Genomic DNA, 23085 nt, shown 5'->3' with positions numbered 1-23085 from the left:
TCTGTAGATGATAATGGTTGTTCAAATCTTGCTGTGGGCAATGGTGGCTGTTTATACAATGCTGTTTGTAGTCAATATTCACACCTTGCTGTGGATGAAAATGGATGTTCAAACTTTGCTGTGGGTAATAATTGCCGTTCACAAATAGAGCTGTGGGTATAATAGAATGGTTGTTGAAATTTGGCCGTGGGTAAGGAAAAATGGTTGTTTAAATCTCTGTTTGCAATAATGACTGTTTAAACAATGTTGTGTGTAACAATGAATGTTCATACCTTGCTGTGGATGAAAATGGATGTTTAAACTTCTCTGTGTGATTGATAATATTAAATGCTGTTCCCAAATCTTACTGTGGGCTATAACGACGCCCTTTGCAACAATATGTACCCAAAGGGGACTATATGATGAATGATGGCAACATAAAAATGGGTTAGAAATGCTATTTTTATTACGTAGATGGGAAAAATTCGAATGAAATGAGGAGACTATGTAATAATTAAAAACCACAAGCGCATTGTTTCTGTTTCAATGAATAATTCGATGATATAAAATGTAATTATATCGTTAATATAAATTACATTTTCCGTTCGATTTTCCTGTCGGTGACACTTACTGTTTCGTTCTTCAGTTCGATGAAAATATTACTAGACCTTTTTCCTCAAGTAACCTAATTTTCGAATTTCTCAAAACGTATTCAGTTATACGCTGTAAACATAAAACCGAAAGTAGCTCTGAAATGGTTTTAAAATCGCCTCGTAACTCATCAATGAATATATTCAAGGAATTTATTCATACGGAATGGATATATTTATCCAATTGTCACAATTTCAAGCGAACGAGAATAATTAAATTAATAAGGATTCCATATGGTGATTAGGGGGAATTAAGGATTTTCTTGAAGAAGACTGGTGATCTTAAGTGCCTGACTTTCTTCATTAAACGGTATAGTATTCCCACATATATGCATGAAATGCATACGTAAGCATATATATGTTTTAGCTCCCCCCTTATTTTAATCAAACAAGAATTTCATTTGACGGCTCCGTGTTAAAAATTTTCCAGGATTCTCGAAAAGGGGGGGGGGATTGGGGTTTGAAAGCGTCTGTCTTTTGTATTAGGGAACAGTTTCTCTGGAATATAATCTGGAGCCAATCTAGGAGAAAACGCGATGGGATTGGAGTGGGTGGGGGAGAATTTGTATAGTAGTAGTGGTAGTACTACGGTTTCCAGTCGTCGCTCTTTCTCCCAGGAAAAGGGCTTATAATACTATCATATTTTGGGTGAGAATATTTATATTCCGTAGCGTGTGTGTGTGTGTCTGTGTCTGAAGGGCGCCAAAACAAGCGGTTATATGAAATTGGGTTTTAGGTGCGATTTTCTCCAATGCGAGCTGATTTATCGATCCAACATAGACGCGTTTTAGACTTGTTCGCGTCCCGTATATATATATGAATGAATGCGTTATTTATTTGATTTTAAACATTCTCTCGGGTTGTTTGAGATAATTTCGACCGTCGTTTAGGTTTGGAGGAGAGAATTAGGTGTCAAGGGCACTAGTGTTGGTAGTCTGGTTTCCTCTCCGTGCTGTTGAGCTCTCCCTCCCCCCCCCCCCTCTCTCTCAAATGTTTAATAGCCGTTATTGGTAGCTAATGTGTGTGTCTGGATTTGCTTTAACAATTCCATTGACTTGGTTAGTCATTTTGTGAATAAGCCGGGAAATTGATTATTGTATCGTTGTAAATGATTGTTATGGATCATGTCGGTATCGAGTTCATTATTGACGATTTTAATTCATTTTCATTTGGCTGGAATATGGGACCGTTCAAGTATTACGTCAGCACCCGTGGAGGAAGGGGTTCGAATGATGATGACATAAGCAATAGGGTATGAAATTGTAAAAATTAGGCAATTATCTATGATTTCTATTTAGTGTATATGTAAATTAAAAGGTCTAATTCTTCTGGTATTTGCAATCAGGTAGAGGGGGGCCTCCCAGAACATCACTGGGAGGGTCCCCCCCAAGATGCTGTTAAGTTTTATAAATATCGTTATAGCGAGATTGGGCTAGACGGGGACAATGAAGGCTACACGTCGTTGGTGGCAATCTTGAGAAGACGGAAAATTTTAGGGGGGGGGAGGAGGGGGTTGTTTTCAAGTTTTCCTTTGGGGGCCACATTGGTGGATCGAAAATTTGCCGGGGGAGGGAGGCTGGGTTAAAATTTTACCTAGTTTTCATAAAGCATTTTGAATTAACAGAAATTTGAACAAAAATTACAGGATTGGGCAAATTCTAGGCGCCAGGTCGCCATGCGACTCAAAATTTGGAATTGGTGCCTAATATTATCTGTGTTTAATAACTTATCTGAAGTCGAATAACAGCAAAAGAATATCGGAAATTATGTCAGCGTGTCTGCTAGCATATAAAGGGGCCTTTAAGTCCCGGACAAGTCAAAAAACATACTATTTTGATCGATTTTGTAGGGAAAAAAAATTTCTTGGTGTCAATGAAATTCTGCTGGCGCCTAATTTTTTTTTAGTATTTTGAAGCCCTGAAAAACTATATATAATAGTATTTATTTTTTCTTCGACAATATCTATTTTTTTTTTACAAAAATATTTAAATTTAATGTTTTGTGGGTAAGACCCCCCCCCCCCCGCCCCCCATGCCCCCGCTTAGTCAGTGAAGTCTCCTAGTACAACACCAGTCTAAGAGGATTTCGCCAGCTTACTTAATTTTGCTGACAAAGGAGGAGGGTCAGTGATTTGCTTACTTTTACTGACGGGGGTGGGGGGGGGGTCACTATAGTCACTGGAAGAATCGCCAAGGAAGGTACGGTGACAATTATTCGGCCACAAAAAAGGAGGATCTTTACCGGGTCAAAAGTGGCCAAAATTTTACCGATGTAATACTTGAATGACCCCCTATTATTTTGTACGTGAAAGTTCAGGTGACATGAATGACCCCTCTTTTTGCTTGATATTTATTCGGTAATGAGAAATCATAATAAAAACCGAAAATGAAATTCAAAACATTGATTGCAATCACATGCACCCTTAATGATGGAAGGAGAAAAAAATATGTTTAGAGAGAGAGAGAAAGAGTGTAACGTGATTCTCTTGTTGTGTGAGAGCAAAAGTATGTTTATTCATCATTGCTAAAAATTTTCTCTCCTTATGGAAAAATTTCAGAGAAATAATAAATATTTGAAACGATTTTTAAAGATTTCATTCATCCAATGTCACGTGTCTTTTACATTAAAAAAAAGAATGAGTCTGAATTCCAGTTTTTTTCCCTAGAATTAATATCCAATAGCGATTTTCTAATCGAATATTTACATTTGGAATTTATTTAATAATTAATTAAATTAAGAGCTCTCAGAGTGATATAATTTTTCTAAATATTTGACCATAAAATTATTTCGTACAGTTTTTTTTAAAAAGGAAAATAAGTAATTATATATTAGAAGTGATTAATTTTGCGAAAAAAAATTAAGTAAACGATTTTATAATCAAATGTGTTCATTAATGAAGATATAATTTATTGAGATGTCCCTTTTTTTCCCCCTCCAACAATTGTTATATTTTTGAACTTTTTGTTTTGTATGTAAAGATTTGACTGTTGCCCTTCTTTTTTTGCTTTAAATGCCATTGTTTGACCAACAATGACCTTCTACCTCTGTGCTGTTGCAATGAATATTTTTTGGATAACAATTACGGCTTGTCAAATGTTTTTGGACGAAGTGGGATTTACATACTTATGAAAATGGTTTTTTCAAGGAGTGTTGTCAAATTACTAGCTTTCCCGGTAGTGGTATTTTCGACAATGTATTTGCAGAATACGCTTTTTCATACAAAAATAGTTTCTCATCAATATAGTGGCACAATATGCTTATTTCCACAACAGTGGTTACTCGAAGATTGTTTAGGCAAAATATGCCCTTTTCCACAACAGTGGTTACTCGAAGATTGTTTAGGCAAAATATGCCCTTTTCCACAACAGTGGTTTAGTCGACGACCGTGCCCACTTTTACAACAGTAGTTACTCGATGACTGTGTTTGCAGAATATGCGTTCTTCCACAACAGCTGTTTGTCTGTTTTAATCATTGTTTGACCAACAATGACCTTCCAACTCTGTGCTGTTGCAATAATATATATTTTTTTGATAAAATAATTGCTTTTCAGCTGTTTATGTGCAAGGTATTGCATACTTCCTCGACAATGGTTTCTCAACACATTTTTCAAATTACCAGATTTCGCAGTATTTTTTTGTCTCTACAGTAAATTTCCAGAACATGCTTATTCGTGGTATTATGCTTTGTCGTCAATATATTAATAGAATATGCATATTTGACAACAATGGTTACTCGACGATTGCATTTACGGAATATCCATACCTTTCCACAACAGAGGTTACTTGACGATAGCGTTGGCAAAATATGCCTGCTTTTCACAACCGAGGTTACTTGACAATAGTGTTGGCGAAATATGCCTGCTTTCCACAACAGTAGTTTCTGGACGATTGTGTTTCGTTAACCGCTTGTATCCCTCTTTGGGACAGAGTGGGAGCCATGTTCTGGTTTGGTGGTGGACGATTGTGTTGGCAGAATAGGCGCACTTTCATAACAGTGGTTAGTTGACTACTTCTACAATAGTAGTTACTTGATGATTGTGCTGACAGAATATGCCTACTTTTCCACAACAGTGGTTGCTTGGCAATATTTTTTGTTTGCATTATTATAGTTTATCAGATGTCTTATTTATTGTTGATAAACTACTCAAAGATTATTAAAATTACTTGCACAAAAATGATTTCTTAACGCTGCTTGTATTACTTAAAAGAGGCAAATGGGTCTATTTCTTAAGCAATTTGATGAAAAAAAAATTATATGCAGTCAAACCTCCGTTTCATCGATACTCCAAATAAGACCAAATAAGGGATACCCATATTTAAGGGACAGATGCCTTTCTTGATCCGTGTCCTATTGAATGTGAACTAATTTACCTATGAATAAAGGAAACCTTTATTTAAGATACAGAAAGTCCAATTCCATGGGTGTCCCTTATTGCTTATTGAGAGGTTCCAATGTATAGGCTAGGGCCGTAACTAGAATTTTTGTGTTTTTTGGCTACCCAGGGCAAACATGATTTGGCCGCCTCCACCACTTCAAAATTCAATAATTTTGTAACGTTTTTGTTCGTTCCTACCTAAAATTTTCCAACTGGGGCGGTTGCCTCCCTGCCCTACCCCCCCGTAGGTCCGGCTCTAGTGGAGCCATAATTTTTTTTCTATGAAGAGTATCTTTTCCATATTCTTAAGTTACGAATGTAAAAGACACACACACAGGTAAAAAAAAGTTGCGTAACAACAATGGTTATTCAACGTTAAAGGTAGTAGCAATTGTGTTTTTTTTTGAACATCAGTGAATGGTATCTCCTAACAATGATCCAATAACAATAGGTTCACGAAACCTTTACTCGTGTCGAGCTAAATAATACAGTTTCGTTCTTATTTTGATGGAGATTTATTATTAATTATATCCAGATAATTTTTTATTTCTCGTTCTACATTGTTCCAAAACAATTCGTGGGGTTTTGTTCTCTGTGTATTGCTGTGAAACGGAAAAAGAAAAAAAAAAGTGCTGTGGAATTATTGTTGTGTTTATTTTGCTCTTCGTTACGAAGGAAACAATGTTGTTGATGATTCCAAAGGGTTAAAGCGTACAGGGGGGAAAAAAAGAAGAAAAAAATTGTTTTTTTAAATGAAAAATTAGTTCTTTTTTTTCTGATGTGGGAGTGAAAAAAAAACAGGACACAGGAAACTAAGTGTCCACGGAAAAAAAAAAGTTTCTTGCAGTTAGTAGAGAAAAAAAATGCGATAAAAAATTGGATGCGTTTCTGTAACAGAGAGGGCATTAGCGTTTCTTCCCCCCCCCCCCCCTCCCTGTATTCTTTTGAATGCCGCGAAACAGAAAAAAAAAATTAAGTTTCTAACGGTTTGTAAAAAAAAAATGAAAGTTTCTGAAGAAGAAAAAAAATAAAACAACACTGAAAAAAAAAAACGGTTGAAAAAAAATTTTTTTTTTGGTAGGTAAGGGAAAAAAAATCGCGTAGAAGATAGAACAGAATGATGAAAAAACTGAACAGAATGTGGTGGTGGTGGAGAAGAAAAAAAAAAAGGAAAGAAAAATGGCTGCCGGCGGGTCGAAGGCAATGCATGCACGTATTGGGTCGTTATTACGTCACACACACACATACACACACGGTGCGAGTTAACCCTTTGACGCTGCGCGGAAATTGGTGTGCTCCGGCAAAAGTAATTAACACTAAGAAGAGAAAAGGGTGGGGCGTCGGGGGGGGGGGAGAACAGCAGTAGTAGATACATACAGTGCCGACAACCGCGTGGATGCGCGGACCGCTCCACGTTCCCCGATCCCTCCGTCCATACTTCTCTCTCTTTCCTCCCCTTTTTGGAAAAGAGAGAAAGTAGCGAGAGAGAAGTGGCGGGAGGTCGGGGAGAAGGGGCACAAGAAAAGAGAGGGAGCTGTACTCGCGTTACTCCGCGCGCACCCTGTCCCTTCTCCTTCCTCCTCTTTCTCTTTTCCCTTCGTAAAAGAATCTCCTCTCTTTCTCTTCTCTCTCTCTCTGTCCGTTCTCCCCCCCTTCTTTCTCTCTCTCTCTGGATATAGCGTGCGCCCTTCTCCCCCCTCCCGCCCCACCATCGATTTCAAGGGGGGGTTGCTCCGGCGCTGCGTTGCTGCTTTTAAGAACGCCGAGCCAAAAACCAAAAACATGCAGCCGCGTACGGGACTAGGGTGTTCCATCTCCGTGATATCCTTGCAGAAACTCAAGACATTCCTCGAGCAGCCAAAGTACAACCATCATACTCGTTTTCCGTGTCCGCCCCAGTTTCAGCACCAGACTTTTCAGCCTTACCAGCATCATGGTGAGTACTAGTAACCCGCTCTGGTCGAGTGTTATTTATTTACTTTCTTGAAAACTTTGTTGTTGTGGTTACTTTCTTGGAAATATTTGGTTCCTAGAGAATTTTTTTCCTCCTTCCCATGTAGTTTTTTCTCTCTCTCTCTCTCTCAAGTGTTCAAAAGAGTTTTTTTAAGGTGTTTTCTGTGTTTGTTTTTGGGGGAAAAGCGTGTTTTTACGGCCGTCGTGGTGACGATGTCGACGTTGGCCGTGCCGTACCGTCGATGGCGCGGCAAGTGTATGTAAAAGCTTCCCCCTTCAGTCTGTGCGTGTGAGAGAATGTTTCTTGCTCCCCCTTGTGTTTCTGTCTCGCTCCCGCCGTCGCCGTGCTCCCACCCAGCCCTCGTCTTCGCCAGCTCCCCCCCGTTCTCCTCCTCCTCCTCTCCCCGGCGCACCGTTAGTGTCTAAAGGATTGCTAGGGCCGAAAGGGTTGACCGTGTGTGCGTGGGGGGCGGTAGTAAGGTGGGGAAGACGCGCTAAAAGGAGGCAAAAGAATTAAAAATGGCTGCCGTTTTCCGTGGCTTCATTTTTGAAAATTTTTGTTGGGCGTCCCTTTTTTTTGTAAAAAAATTCCCAATTTTACTTACTTGGTTAATTTTTAAGACCTCATGCCGCAGGTTTTTTTTAAGGCCCCGTTGGAACCACGGTGTTTGAATGTCGGTAATATGCAAATCAGCATCACGTATATATAATTGATCTCGGGCATCTTTTTTTTCCCAATTTTATTTCATCCAAAAAAAAAAAATCGATTTTTTCTAATTTTTTTTTTAATTTTAAGGAACGATTAAAATTTTTCAATAGATTTCGATTTTGAATTTAATTTATATAAAAAAAAATGGGCTTATATTGATTTATACAAAACAAACATTATGGGAGTGAAATCTTGTTATTACTTCAGTAGCCTTGATGAGGGCTGTCTCATTAACGGAGAAAGGGAGGGTGGTCATGTTTCTTGGAGTTTTTTTCTGATGGGGGCTCTTGTTTCTGTTGATTTCGGCTTCTTATTTTGAGAAACAATTCGACTTTTCCTCCTGCTCTGTTATTTCGTGACGGTTTAAATCCAGAAACCATAGTAACATTTGAATACGGATCATTTATATGTCATAAATATAGAGATGACTTTTTTTACATAGTCATATAGAGACTTTTTACATACTTTTCCGATAAGAACAGTGAAAAAAAAGCACTGAATATTCGAACGCGTCCTGCAAGAAAATACAGCCGAATCCCGTTTTAACGAATACCGTTACAGCGAAAATTTCGTTTTAACGAACATTTTTCAAATCCTCTGTTTAAGTTTACATAGGAACAATGCAAAAACCTGGAATTATTTGTAACGAAATTTCTTTATAACGAAGTCATTTCTCCGGTCTCTTGGAGTTTATCTTAACGGGATTCGACTGTAGTTCAAAAACTATGCTGAGTGTGCACAGACGCCGGAACATTGGGGATTACATTGCTCTCTCCGCCCTGAAAACTTTATGAGATGGGGTAGGTATGTGTGAGTCCCAATAATTCATATGTAATTAGTTCCAATTTTAAGTTTTATGTAAGAGAAATGAAACTTAATTTGATTTTCTAAAGTCTAATAGTAAGAAAACGCCCATTTGTCAATTTTCAAAATTTTCAACAGTTGTCAAAAGTTTGGGAAGATTTTGTTCAAGCTCGAAGAACATTTGGAAGTCAAGACTTTCTCTCTCTCAGTTGTACTTCTTTCTTCAGGAGTTTTGTTGAGGGAAATTTTTGAGTTTTGTTCAGAGAAAAGTCGGAGAAGTTTTTGAATTTTGGTCAAGGAAAGTCAGGGAAATGTTTGAGTTTTGGGCAGGGAAAGTCAAGGATGGTTTTGCTCTAAGTTTCAGTTGGTCAGAAAAAAAATCAGAGAAATTTTTGTGTTGTCCTCGGACTACAATTTATTAATCAGACATTGAAAATTTTTTGCGCCAGTACCAATTTTTTAGTATCCATGGTGATCTGTTATCTGAGATTTGGGAAGTCCTGGTCTGCAAACATTGTTGAAATTTGCTTGCCTTATTCATACTACGCCTGAATGTATCTTTGCATTTGTAAAAATAATTTTAGATGTTCCGGAAATTCTGAAATCGAAAAGAAACTCTCGGACAATGGTCTCTTGGATTCAACAATGACTTTTTGACATTGTTTACTTGGTTTGGTGACTAGGGCTTGACGAATAGAAAGAAAGATAGGAGCCAATCATTTTTTTTCTAAGGGAAAATATATATTTTTTTGTTTCACCCCCCCCCCTCAGGTCCGTCATTTAGTGGGGGGGGGGCAGGGGTGGGCAACGGTTTTGAAAATACACTAAAAATGGTATATATATATATACATACATTGAGTACATGTGCTTTGCCCTCCCCCCCGGAAAAAGTTGAATGAAATGACGGCCCTGCACCCTCCCCTCCCCCCTTGAGACCCTTTTCCATGCTAGTAGGAGTCGCCAAGGATTAGATTAGCCAAGCTTTGTGCCCGAGTAGTGTGGTAGTAAGATGCTCGTCTATCACCGTTATCCACCGTGAAGATTACCGTCACTATCCCATCTTCAAACCCGAGGAAGGATATAGATAAGATATTTTCCCTAACGAATTTTAGGCGACCACCGATAGATAGTTAGCGCCTTCATTTTCAACCCATCTCATTAATGGCAGTAAATTGCGATATGGCCAGAGTTGGCTTGTGGTGAAGCAGTAGGTGTCGCCAAAATTCTAAAATGTTGTGTTGTACCAGACCCGACTTACCTCAGTGAGATCAGACATGGAAACTTTTAGGTGTCAATGCCAATTTTTTAGTCGCTTTGGTGACCTGGCGCGTGGTCTTTTCAAGATTGTTGATGACTATGGTTCTCAAACAGTAAATTTCCCAAAAATGCTCCTAGCATATACACCAGGCAGCCCTGGGTATTTATTTCCTCTAGTCTATCCAGTTGCGTAAGTAAAACCAATTTAGGGTTTCGTCCCTCTTTCCCTCCACTTACGACTATCTTTTCAATCAAGAAATCAAAAAAGACGAAAAAGTATATAGGGGAAAAAAATTTGAATCTAATGATATATACTGCATGTATAATCTACCATGAGTCATACGTTCAAATAAGTTCTATTGAAATACACATGGAAAAATTTCATTACAATTTTTCAATATAAATTTATTTTATTGAAAATAATTGTGTGTGAAATGAGATACGAATTTGACGGAGTACAAAAGGTTATATGTAAATCCGAAAATTGGACATTTGTCAGTTTTCAATATTCAAAAATCCAATTATTCAAATCCATATATATTTGTTGTTCTCTTTCAATTTAAATTCATGGGAATATGTATGTATATAGACAACGCCATCTATGTACGACAACGTGTTGAAAATACCATATGCGATCGATTTTTTCTTTTTCTTATCAATTTTCCGTTCGTATCGCGGTCGTACGTACAATATGTTCAAGTTCAAAAGCTCGCCGAATATGTTTTTCGCATGTCAAATGTTCGTGATTGATGGATTTACTTCTGAGTCACACAATCTCTGAATATCTTGAAAGAAGAAATGTTTCCTTTAGGATTGATATGGATTTTGTTCTGCGCCATCTCTGATTTTATTTCTCTTTTCTTCGACACTTGTTTTGAATTCTTCCGACCAACGTTGGAAATTTCCAGGGAAATTCATACATTCACCTTATTTATAATCGTCCATCAGTCAAAATTTGTCGCATAAAATAAAGAAAAGCAAATTTTTTTAAGCGTTCTTCTTTTTCCTCCATCATTAATATCGGCAATATAGAAGGACTATAAAGGTCGATGATATAGTCCCATACTTTTCGGTATTCATTTCTATGTTGAGGCAGTTTCTTTTGAGAAAGATGCCGAAAAATATATATCGATTCCATCCATCATGAGTAATATAGTCGGTTATAGTCAGTCGGTCACTGAAAGGATTCCTACTTTTTGTTTATCGACTATGGGCTTTCGGGTTCTTTTATTTTATTTTATTTATTATCTGGTATTTGCTACAGGCGGTAAAACCTGTAAAGGGAACCGCGCCGATCGATATTGAATGATAATAATGACGTTCAATCAAATTCTATATCGTTTTTCGGATACGACACTGAAAACTGGACAATGTAATACCCAGATCCAATTCAGTCCTTATTATTACTATTTTTGGCGTTTGATTACGTCTTTTAAATCAGTCTTCTTCAAACTTTTTCACAGCGGCGGACCAGTGGAAGTAGTTTAAACAATTTTTGCGGACCGGCAAGTAATAAAGAGATGAGGGGAAATATAATTGTGTGTGTGTGTGTGTGAAATAGGAGATATAATGTGCGGTCCGGCCAAAAATAATGAAATGAAAAATAATTTTCGGACTGTCAAAAATAAATATAAGAACTAATTTCTGGACCGGCAAAAATACCATAAATAGGAAAAATAATTTGCGGACTGTCAAAAAACAAATAAAAGAACTAATTTGTGAACCGGTAACAATACTATGAATAGGAGAAATTAGATGCTGACCGGAAATTAAAAATAAACGAATGGGAGAAATAATCCGAGAGGATCGGCAAAAAGTACCGTAAATATGAGAAATATTTTTTTTTACCGGCAAAAAAAGAATAGATAGTAGAAAAAAATTTGACGACGTGCAAAATTACCATCAATAAAAGAAAGAATTTGCAGACTAATCAAAAATGAATAAATGAGGGAAATAATTTGCGTACCAGAAAAAATTACGTAAATGCGGATCCACAAAAAATAAATAAATTGGATTTGCGTAACTTGAGGATTCACAAAAAATAAATAAATTGGATTTGCGTAACTTGAGGATTCACAAAAAATAAATAAATTGGATCTGCGTAACTTGAGGATTCACAAGAAATAAATAAATTGGATGTTCGTAACTTGAGGATTCACAAAAAATAAATAAATTGGATGTTCGTAACTTGAGGATTCACAAAAAATAAATAAATTGGATGTTCGTAACTTGAGGATTCACAAAAAATAAATAAATTGGATGTTCGTAACTTGAGGATTCACAAAAAATAAATAAATTGGATGTTCGTAACTTGAGGATTCACAAAAAATAAATAAATTGGATTTGCGGACTGGCAAAAATAAGTAAACAGGAGAAATAATTCGGAGACGTGCTGACTGTTCAATATAGAGACGGTTAATATTTGAAGTAAATCTGAAATTATATTGCGTCTTTATGAATTGGCCGAAATGTTTCGCGAATCGTATAGAGATAAATTTTATTTCCATTTACATGAAGTCCTCTTCAGTTCCACTTAGCAGACACAGCATGTTGTTGTATTACAAAATGTAAAAATCTCGTGTTGTATTCCCATTTGTGGCCGTGTCGATATGACACAGCCCCTCCACCCTATTTTTTTTTTCTATGAAATTCGCTTCAGTCTTTGAATTATATAATTTTATATCCCTATGGTGTTGTTAGTCACCAACGATGAACGGTGCTTTGAGTTTACAGAGTTGTAGGTGGTGTTTGAAAATTACATTTACGCAAAAACGAAAAAAAAAAAAAAAACCCCCAAGAGAAAGTTTTGTCCTAGAAAGTCGAATTATTAACGACTTAAAACTGTCTTTAGATGACTCTAATGTAATGCCTGTATGTGTCTGGTGCAGAAACTAATTGCTACAAGACTTTTCTTCAAAGAACGTTACAGGGAAAAAAAATCGTTACATCTTCACGAACAGTTTTAATTGAGCTTCTTAGAATGTCTCTTCTAGTCATACCGTCGACAAAGTTGAGGACATTTATAACAGAGATCAAAGTCTTTAACCAGCAATGCTATTTTTATAGCTGTCTTCACAGTGTTGTATAGAGATTTACTGTACGTTTGAGATTGCTGTAGTCTTTTTTTTTTTTCTCTTCGCTTTTAATGTCGAACTTCAAACCGAAACCAGTTAACGAGAAATGCGTGTTTTATTTTTATATTGTAGAAATAATACTATAAAATAGTGACTTTTTTAATATCTCTTCTCTTATGGTACTTGTGGAAGACTGTTTCAACACAGATATGGTTACCAATCCATCTTTGAATTATAGATGCAGGGTAGTATGTAGTACACATTCAGCCCAGCTTAGTCGGGTATCAACGATTCCAGCGCACAGTATCCGATAACGGGAACAATTCAATTGCCATTTTACAACGTTAGTATAGTTTGTGTATTGAAAACTGATGGAGGATCAATATTAATACAGCTTTTCGAATAAATCAGATAGCAAAAAATGAAATGAAAATTACATTTGATTACAATGATCACAATACCCAAGATTCTTACTTTTCATTAGAGAAGTTAGCGCCCTCTATCGGCTCAACAGAGAACAAAAAATAAAATAATTAAATGTGTGTATTGAAGACAACTTGTGAATACACAACACTTTCACTCAAATGGTTTTTTCACCAATTTTAACACTTAGTTACATATTTTCCATTAATTTCAAATGTTTTTATCCAATGAAAACCCTAATGTGTATAGCGGTTGATGTGTATTAACAGTGACTGAAAAAAGATCCATAAACAATATGGTTGTAATACGTGAAATCAATGGGGCCTCAGGATCTCTGGTAACTGACATTTCGCCTGCCCTAACCGTGGGAGTGACCAAGTGAGTGGCCGAGTCACAATATGAGTGACCAAGTAAATGCGTGATTGACTATGAGCGAACAATTGAATGGGTGGTGACCGTATGAGTGAGTGAGTGACAGTATGCCACCGTATGAAATATCAAGTGAGTGTTGCCCACTCATACGGTCGCTCGGTCACACATCCGGCCATGCATTTGATCACTCATCCGCACTTGGTCACTCATACAGTCGCTAACTTGATCACTAATACGGTCAATCACTCTTAGTCACTCATACGGTCGCTCACTCATGCAGTCACTCACTCGGTCACGAATACATTCAGGGCAGGCAAAATGTCTGGGGCGAAATTTCCGGTACCCCTCGATGTCCTGTGGCCAGCACTGAATATTTTTTATTTCATTTTAATGTAGTAACTATGATCTCAGATGAACGCCACATGTTGTTTCGCGGGTAAGGCGTTGAAAGCCCCTGATGTAGGACAATTGAAAATTCGGCGTATCTCAATAAACCTGGATGAAATGAGGCTGTTTGCGCTCACAGTAGTAAATTTTCTCGTTGTTAGGGCTGGATAAATCGCAAAAAAGAAAAAAAAAAAAAAATCTAGGCGCCAGAGAAAATTTTTTACCCGAAATGGAAAAGGTCCAAAATAATGCCTCTTTTGACTTTTTAAGGGCATAGTGACCATCTTTCATGTTCGCAGACGTATTGCTATAAATTCCAAGCATTTTGTGCTGTTCTCAGCCTCAAAGCGCCAATGCCGATTATTTAGTCGCCATGGGGCAACCTGACGCCTGGGATTTGTCTAGCCCTGGCTCAAAGATACTTTATCACATCGAACTTAGAAATATATTAGGCTGATTATAGAAATAGCTTGATAATTTTGGCAATTTACCGGGAGCATTGCGAAATGGTCATACTATTCCTGATGTGTTAGCCAGATTTTTCGATTCGCCTCAGGCAGTGGTCTTGGAACTTTTGCCACCCAGTGGCTTCCCTGCCATGAATTGATCAGGGGCTCCCCAGAATAGTCTAAAAAAAGGAACAAAACTTCAACTGGATAGTCAATTATCAATTTTAACAGCTGGTCGCCCTTGACAAAGATTGATGTCGTCCCTTGGAGCAGCGATGCACACTTTGAGCAGTACTGCCCTCCCCAAAACAGAATGTTTTGCATTGTTCTGTAAACAGTGTTCAGATGACTGAAAATGTTTTTGTTGTTAAAAAGTGGGATCCGGAAATTTTCCCTCCGACATTTTTGCCCCTGGTACCTTTCGTCCCCGACGCATTTCGCCCTCGGAAATTCTGTCCCTGATATTTCGCCTGCCGTGAATGTATGAGTGAAAGAGTGAATGTGACTGATGTGAACCAAGTACGTGACTGATGTGAACCAAGTACGTGACTGACTGTGTGAATAACCAAGTGATCGGGCGAGTGACCACATGAGTGAGTGGCGTATGAGGGGCCATATGAGTGGGTGAGTGACTGTATGAGTGACTGAGTGCCTGACCGTATGAGTAAGTGAGTGGGAGGGACTAAAGTTGTGAGTAATGGCCATATGAGTGATCAAGTGAGTGTGTGACTAACCATATCAATAGCCAAATGAGTAGGTGAGTTATCGTATGAATGACCAAGTGAGTATGCGAGTGACTGTATGAATGAGTGAGTTACCATATGAGTAAGTGTGAGTGACTATGGTTGAGTGAATGACGATATGAATGATCAAATGAGTGAGTGACCGTATGATTGGCCGAGTGAGTGACCGTATAAGTGACCAAGGGAGTGGCCGCTCTCACTCGGTCTCTCATATGGTCACATACTATCACTCACTCATACGGTCACGCACCTACTCATCTGATCACCCCTTCAATTTGTCACTCATACGATCACTCACGTATTCACTTGGTCACTCATATGGTTCTTTTTCCTTTTTTTCCCCTAACAATATTTCCAAGATTGTTCTGGAACGTACGTCGTAGGCAGATTTTGCTTTAGGGCACTGGCCTAAGACGCATAACCCGTAAATGTTTACCCGGGTTACCTTCCATCACGGTTGCAAGTAGCGAGAAAAAGTAACCTAAAACATTTACCCTGAAATGTCTAGCAGTGAGATTGGAAAAGTATGACCAAAGCTTCAAATTACTTTCCCTGGACACCCGTTTCCCCCGGACCAGATTGTTCACTCGATCGTCGTGTTGTTTTAATATAGGTCAGAAGTTTTTAACCTTTTCTGAATCCAAGTACCAGTGAAATGTCACACAATCTGACACTTCTACTTGCGACCAACATGTGCCACGAAATTTGATTTAATTTTTATTTTTCTTGTTTTCTTAATTCATACTTTAATACTCAATCGAATCTTGTGTATTATGCGTATTGACTTGTTCAACCTGAATAATTTTTTGTAATCACCATCATGATCCATGTGATCCCATGGGGATTCGTACAGTTATTGATGTGTAATTATCTCATGAAAGAAACAAAAAAAAAGAAAAAAATTCGACAGACCTCCGACTTACATTAGGAGCAGCGTGACCATGCGTCCCGTATTTTACCGGACATTCCTGTGCTTTTGTACGTTCCGATTTCATGCACAATTGTTCCGTTTTTTTTTCAACGAAGCGTATACGAATTTGTAATCTTTACTTAAAATGGTGAATGGAGAAAACTTTCATCACGTTAAGTTATACTATGGTAATTATGACTAACAATATAAATACTCATCTTAGATCTTACATATTTTATCATGTTCAATGGTTTTTTCTGTGAATTACACTGTTAGTCTCAGTAGTCCTACTTACTTTTCCACTGAGTCATAATTTTCAGCGACAGTTGGTGATTTTTAGACTTATTGGCAACGATTTTGTTGATAAATAACACTGTCCCGTATTTTGCGGTATATATATTTCCCGTAATGAAAGTGGTCCTCAGTAATGATGAGAGAATTTTTTTCTTCCATGAAATACATTTTAGTTTACTGCGATTTGCCGCAGTCCTTTATTACCCAATTTTTCGGCAATTTCGGCAAATTTGTCATAAATTGCATTTTTTGGTTACTATGTGCTTCACATTTTTACTTCTATTTTAATACTGCGATTTTTTCCAGTATTGTATTCCATTAGTTATGATTACCTTAAATATGAAGGTCCAATTTTTATTTGAGCCCATAAGTATATTACTAATATCAATATATAAAAACATTTTTCATTTAGTTAGAATTAAAATAATAAAGTCTGCCCGCGGACCACCTATATACCATCGTCGTGTACCATTAGGTTGAGTAGATAACTGCAATAGATCATCCACTGGGCACCTTTCAGTAGCATGACTCGATGCTGTACATGGGCCAAATTATATGATGCTCTGTAGAACATCGTGTATAACAGCTGTATTTTAATTATCAGCGATACTTTATAAATCAACGAAGCAGACGTAGTTTCTCTGAGAAAACGGATTCTTGAACATATGATCTATCGTATGATATATGATTCTTGATCACGTGATTGTGGGGTTATATGTTTCCAAGAATTTATTTAAATTAAAACATACAGAAACTTCATTTTGGAAATAGAAATGTAGGGATTACTTTTATATATTCTGTTGAGAACATACAACATTAATTTGATAACGTCTTCCGATTCCATCTGTAATAAAATGACAGAAAACTTGTTATTGTCATAAAACCAATTTATATTGAAATAAATGTGACATATAACTTGAAATATGCGAAGGTAAAAATGTTTTTTAAAAAAAATCAACTTATCATCTGTGATTGGATATTGATCTGTAATTTTATTTCGGATCAGTTTTTTTGCCCTCCACGTGAATTCAATGAACGTTTGTATAATTGAATTCACGAATTCCTGTTCTTTTAGACGAAGGTAAATAGACCCATTAAAAAAGTCTCGACGTGCAATTAATTGGTCTGGGATCGGACCCTTGATATATTCAGACTTATTTTTTTCTCACTATTATCATTACACGATTTTTTAATGATTGGTACGGCCACAGGTTCTTTCGTGTACTCTTGTTGAATATTTTTTTTTTCTTTTGTAAGGATAAAGGAATTTATTTAAGTATGTATCGAGGATATTATATATATTGGCAGGTTCATGACTGGATGTTCCTACTTTATCTAAAGAAATTTCCTCAAAACGGCTTAGGGAAAGACGAAAATAGAAAATAAATTTCGGGGAAAGTATCGTTCATTAATTCGCATGTGTACTCATAAAATCAAAATAAGCACAAGTGTCTCCTCTTCGAAGCATGCATTTTCCAGGATGCTTCCAAAGACACGCACTCTCCAATAATGAATACCGTAACACGTACGGATTGCTTCCAATTATACTTAATTTCTATTTGCTTCACATAGAAATCGTCAAATTTAATTGTCACTGTTCAAAATGCTTCCAATAATAGTCACTGTTCAAAGTGCTTCCAATAATAGTCACTGTTCAAAGTGCTTCCAATAATAGTCACTGTTCAAAGTGCTTCCAATAATAGTCACTGTTCAAAGTGCTTCCAATAATAGTCACTATTCAAAGTGCTTCCAGTAATAGTCACTTTCTAGTTGCAATATTCCAATAATTGTCACTGCTCAAAGTGCTTCCAATAATAGGCATTTTTCTGAGTGCTTCCTATAATAGGCACTCCCCACAGTGCTTCCTATAATAGGCACTCCCCACAGTGCTTCCTATAATTGGCACTCCCCATAGTGCTTCCTATAATAGGCACTCCCATAGTGCTTCCTATAATAGGCACTCCCCATAGTCCTTCCTATAATAGGCACTCCCCATAGTCCTTCCTATAATAGGCACTCCCCATAGTCCTTCCTATAATAGGCACTCCCCATAGTCCTTCCAATATCATACACTTTCTAGAGTGCTCCTATTAATAGTTACTTCTCTCAAAGTGCTTCCAATACTCACCTTCCAGAGTGCTTTCACCAACATACTTTTTTCGGAGACCCACATCAATTTATCACTTTCCAAAATACTTTCAATAATACTCAATTTATACAGTGCTTTCAATAATAATTCTAGTTGCTTCCAACAATACTTTCCAGTTGCTTCCAACAATACTTTCCAGTTGCTACCAACAATACTTTCCAGTTGCTTCCAACAATACTTTCCAGTTGCTTCCAACAATACTTTCCAGTTGCTTCCAAGAATACTTTCCAGTTGCTTCCAATAGCAGTCACTTTACAGAGTGTTTCCAACAATAATCACGTCCCAAAATGCTTTCAATAATACTAATTTCCAGTCTTCCAATATTACACATTTTCCATAGTGCTTCTTGTAATAGTCGCTTGTCAAAGTGCTTCCAATAATAACCATTTTTCACAATGCTTACAATAATAGTCACTTTTCAGTCTTTCTAATAATAGTCACTTTTCAGTCTTTCTAATAATAGTCACTTTTCAGTCTTTCTAATAATAGTCACTTTTCAGTCTTTCTAATAATAGTCGCTTTTCAGTCTTTCTAATAATAGTCACTTTTCAGTCTTTCTAATAATAGTCACTTTTCAGTCTTTCTAATAATGCTCTCGTTCCAGAATACTTCCAGTAGCACGCACTCTGCAGCAACAATGAATACCGTACACGTATTTTTCAGAATGCTTCCAATGATGGTCACTTTTCAAAATGCTTCCAATGATGGTCACTTTTCAAAATGCTTCCAATGATGGTCACTTTTCAAAATGCTTCCAATGATGGTCACTTTTCAAAATGCTTCCAATGATGGTCACTTTTCAAAATGCTTCCAATGATGGTCACTTTTCAAAATTCTTTCAATAATACTCACTTTACTGTGTGCTTCCAATAACACGCATTCTCCAACAATGAGCAACGTCACATACTTTTCCCGAGTGTTACCAATAATAACTCTTGTTCCATAGTGCTTCCAATAATACTAACTTCCGAAAGTGCTTCCAATAATACTAACTTCCCAAAATGCTTCCAATAATACTAACTTCCCAAAATGCTTCCAATAATACTAACTTCCCAAAATGCTTCCAATAACACGCACTCTCCAACAACGAGTACCATAACACGTAGTTGTTCTTGTGTTTTCAATAATATCTTAATAGATTTAGTAACACATCTGTTTTTTTTTAATAATGCTTTAAGACACACCGAATTTTTTAATAATGCTTTAAGACAATTTTTTGTTGTTATTTCTCAAGCTATTTAGGTTATAGCAGTAGCATATCAGGCACTGCATTTATGTATAAAATATTTGCTATGTGTGTCTGTGGGAAACTGTGCAATTGTAGGATATCTTACGGATGATACTAAACGAAAATAATATTCAAGTTTCTATGTCTTGGTTCCTAATGCAATTCGAAAGATCATGGCCACATTAAAGAAAATCGATCAACCATATTCATCATCAAATTTTAACATTACCTTAGCGGACGACCGTTTTATTTTAACCCTTTTATTTCCTCTCTCGTGGTTTCTGGAGACCGGTAGGAAGGAAAGCATCTTGCCATTACCGATATAACGGCCGATCCATTGGGTACCTACTACCGCGTTGTTGTCTTCTCTCGTATTCTATTGCAATAAGATCAACCTGTATCATAACCACTCCGTTTTATTAGTTTAGCGTAACGGTTGGCGAGTGTTTTAAATCCGTTTAGCGTTAAGCGAATCCTCTCCGTCTCTTACTTGTATAGGGGGAAAAGCATCGCCCCAACATCAAACAAATAAATCCACTTAACGGCGTTTTTCTTTTCCGGACCAATTGGGAAAGGATTTTGTTTGCATCTTGTGCCGGAGAAGATTAACTTACGTTCATCCATCTACCTATACATTTATTTTCTTGTCGGGGAATTCTACTTCTAATGGATATAATCAATCTTATCACCGAGTAAGGTTCCCATATTGTTTGAAGACATTTTATTTCACACATTTGTACCTACTATAATGCTTTTTGAATGTTCTCAATGATTTTATTAGTATTTTTCAATGCCCTAAGAACGCATTAAGAAGAACGTGTCTCCCATGTCAAATATGATTGTTTCGTAACGGTAACAATTAAAAATATGTATAGTTCGGTAACAATTGAAAATATGCATTGTTCAGTAATTATCAAGAACTATGCACTGTTGAAAAAATGCATTGTTCAGCAATTATCAAGAAGCATGCACTGTTGAAAAATGCATTGTTCAGCAATTATCAAGAAGCATGCACTGTTGAAAAATGCATTGTTCTGTAATTTATTTATTTATACAATAATGTTGGTGAAGGCCTATACATGAGAGTACGATAGATGTTGACAGAAAAATGTTTTACATTTTTCGAAAATATAAATGGCAAAAATATAAATGTGTGAATCAACGACAGTGGAAGGGAGAAAGTTCCAGTCAGCTATGGTGTGCGGAAAGAAGCTAAATTTAAAGCAGTCTGTGGAATCAGAGATAGGGTTTATTTTATGTGGATGGTCGAGTCTGCTAGAGGTATATGTTTATCAAGAACTATGTGCATTGTTTGGTAACAATTGAAGAAATGCATCGTTTTCGACAACCATTAATTGCTATGCATTGTTCAGTAACAATAAAAAATTTGCATTGTTCGGAAATCATGAAAATACCGGCATGTTCGTTGTTAAAAAAAAACATTGCTCGGTAATTATCAAGAACTATGCATTATCACTTTTAGACCCGAGTATTCACTTCTTGAAATTTTCAACATGTTTTGCATTTTTCATTCTCAAAAAATATATTAAAAACATATATGTCATATCAAATCTTTACTTTTTCAGTTTCGTTTTCCCTCCAAATTTTCTTTTTTTTTGTGAAAAAAATAATTCACTTCGTTCAAATTTTTTTAGCTAAGATAATACAAAGCATATTCATCTTCACATACAAATTTTTCCCAGAATTTTATTGCTAAATTTTATATAATAAATCACATTTTTCTCGGAAGGAATCTTCTCCTGGAAACCATCTTAAGAACCCCTCTGCAACTTAAGTGTTGCCTTCTGATGAAAGCCCCCTCCCCCAAAGTTCATATTCACCATATTTCGAATTCAAAACTTACACAGTGCTCTAAGTCAACGCTTAACTCCCTGAGATTGAAAAAAAAAAAAATCTGCTGTGACAAAAGCAACCACATTTTGTGCATGCAGGGTCTGAAAAGGTTATTCGGTAACAATTAAAAATATGCATTGATCGGTAAAAATTAAAAAAAAAGAATTGTTGAAAAATTCATTGCTCGGCAATTATGAAGAAATATGCATTGTTCAGTAACAACTAAAAAAATATGCATTGTTTAGTAACAACTAAAAAATATGCATTGCAACAACTAAAAATATGCATTGTAACAACTAAAAATATGCATTGTAACAACTAAAAATATGCATTGTAACAACTAAAAATATGCATTGTAACAACTAAAAATATGCATTGTAACAACTAAAAATATGCATTGTAACAACTAAAAATATGCATTGTAACAACTAAAAATATGCATTGTAACAACTAAAAATATGCGTTGTTCAGTAACAACTAAAAAGTATGTATTGTTTAGTAACAACTAAAAAATATGCATTGTTCAGTAACAACTAAATAAATATGCATTGTTTAGTAACAACTAAAAAAATATGCATTGTTTAGTAACAACTAAAAAATATGCATTGTTCAGTAACAACTAAAAAAATATGCAATGTTTGGAAAGAATTGAAAGCGTGCATTTTCAGTAAAAATTTAAAAAAAAAAACATGCATTGTTCGGTTTTAATCAAGAATATGCATTGTTCAGTAACAATTAAAAATATGCATTGTTGAAAAAAATGCATTGTTTGGTAAACGTGATTACCTTCCTTCAAAAAACATTATTCAAGTCCACTTTCGAGTTACCATTGTTGTGCGACAGCGTTTTTTAAGGCTGAGAAATGACCCGTAACCGAGAATTGATTTAATGATTTCTAAGAAATTAAAAAGTGCAGTAACTGTAATCAAAATTAATTATAAAACTAGGTTATTATAGTAGATTTTAAATCTATGCAATCTCTGCTTATTCCCTCTCCTTAAATCCCATTCTAATAACTTGTAATCCTGAATATTTTACAAGGCTTTTTTTCCTCTTGTTTTTAAAGACTGAACTGAAAAAACGATTTTTTTTTTGTTTTCATTTTAAAAATCAACGCGAAGAAAAAAATAATTTTTTCCCTTTATGAGTTGAAAATTTAGTTTTTCTTTCTTATATAAATTTTTTTTCTAAGAACTTTGAGCGGATTTTTTTTGCGGTTACGAATATTTGTTAATTTTTTTTAAACATATAATTTGAAAATGTAATTTTAAGATCTTGGTACTTGTGGATAAATCGACTTTAATATCTGTGTTTGTAACTGTGAATTATGAAATTCCAATTTCGGTCAAACTCATGCACATATTTAATGAAAAAATTCTATGCAAAAATGCAAATTTATCTGAATATGCATATCTCTAGACCTGAGTCTTTTCACAACTGAGGACCAGTGAAAGTGGAATAACAATTTTGCGGA

At 36.1% G+C, this 23085-nt stretch overlaps 1 protein-coding gene across 4 annotated transcripts in view; it reads left to right on the top strand.

Annotated features, from left to right (window-relative positions):
* Nucleotides 1-23085, top strand: part of LOC149063571 (uncharacterized) — a 202758-nt gene that overhangs the window by 67321 nt on the left and 112352 nt on the right. Inside the window, exon 1 of one of the 4 annotated variants that reach the window (XM_089255887.1) lies at nt 6485-6941. The exons of 2 other annotated variants lie outside the window; for them this stretch is intronic. In XM_089255887.1, coding sequence (XP_089112013.1) covers nt 6788-6941 — 154 coding nt within the window. In that variant the 5' untranslated portion in view covers nt 6485-6787. Of the gene's footprint in view, nt 1-6484; nt 6942-23085 lie in introns of those variants that run through there. One more of the 4 variants, XM_089255888.1, reaches the window with a different exon arrangement.

This window comes from Pholcus phalangioides, unplaced genomic scaffold, assembly GCF_987345545.1.
Source record: "Pholcus phalangioides strain wild (caught in Gottingen) unplaced genomic scaffold, Ppha-v1.0 ptg000172l_1, whole genome shotgun sequence".
In the NCBI taxonomy this organism is placed as follows: Eukaryota; Metazoa; Arthropoda; class Arachnida; order Araneae; family Pholcidae; genus Pholcus; species Pholcus phalangioides.
The sequence above is the reverse complement of the archived record's forward strand: the minus strand, read 5'-3'. Positions and strand labels throughout refer to the sequence as shown.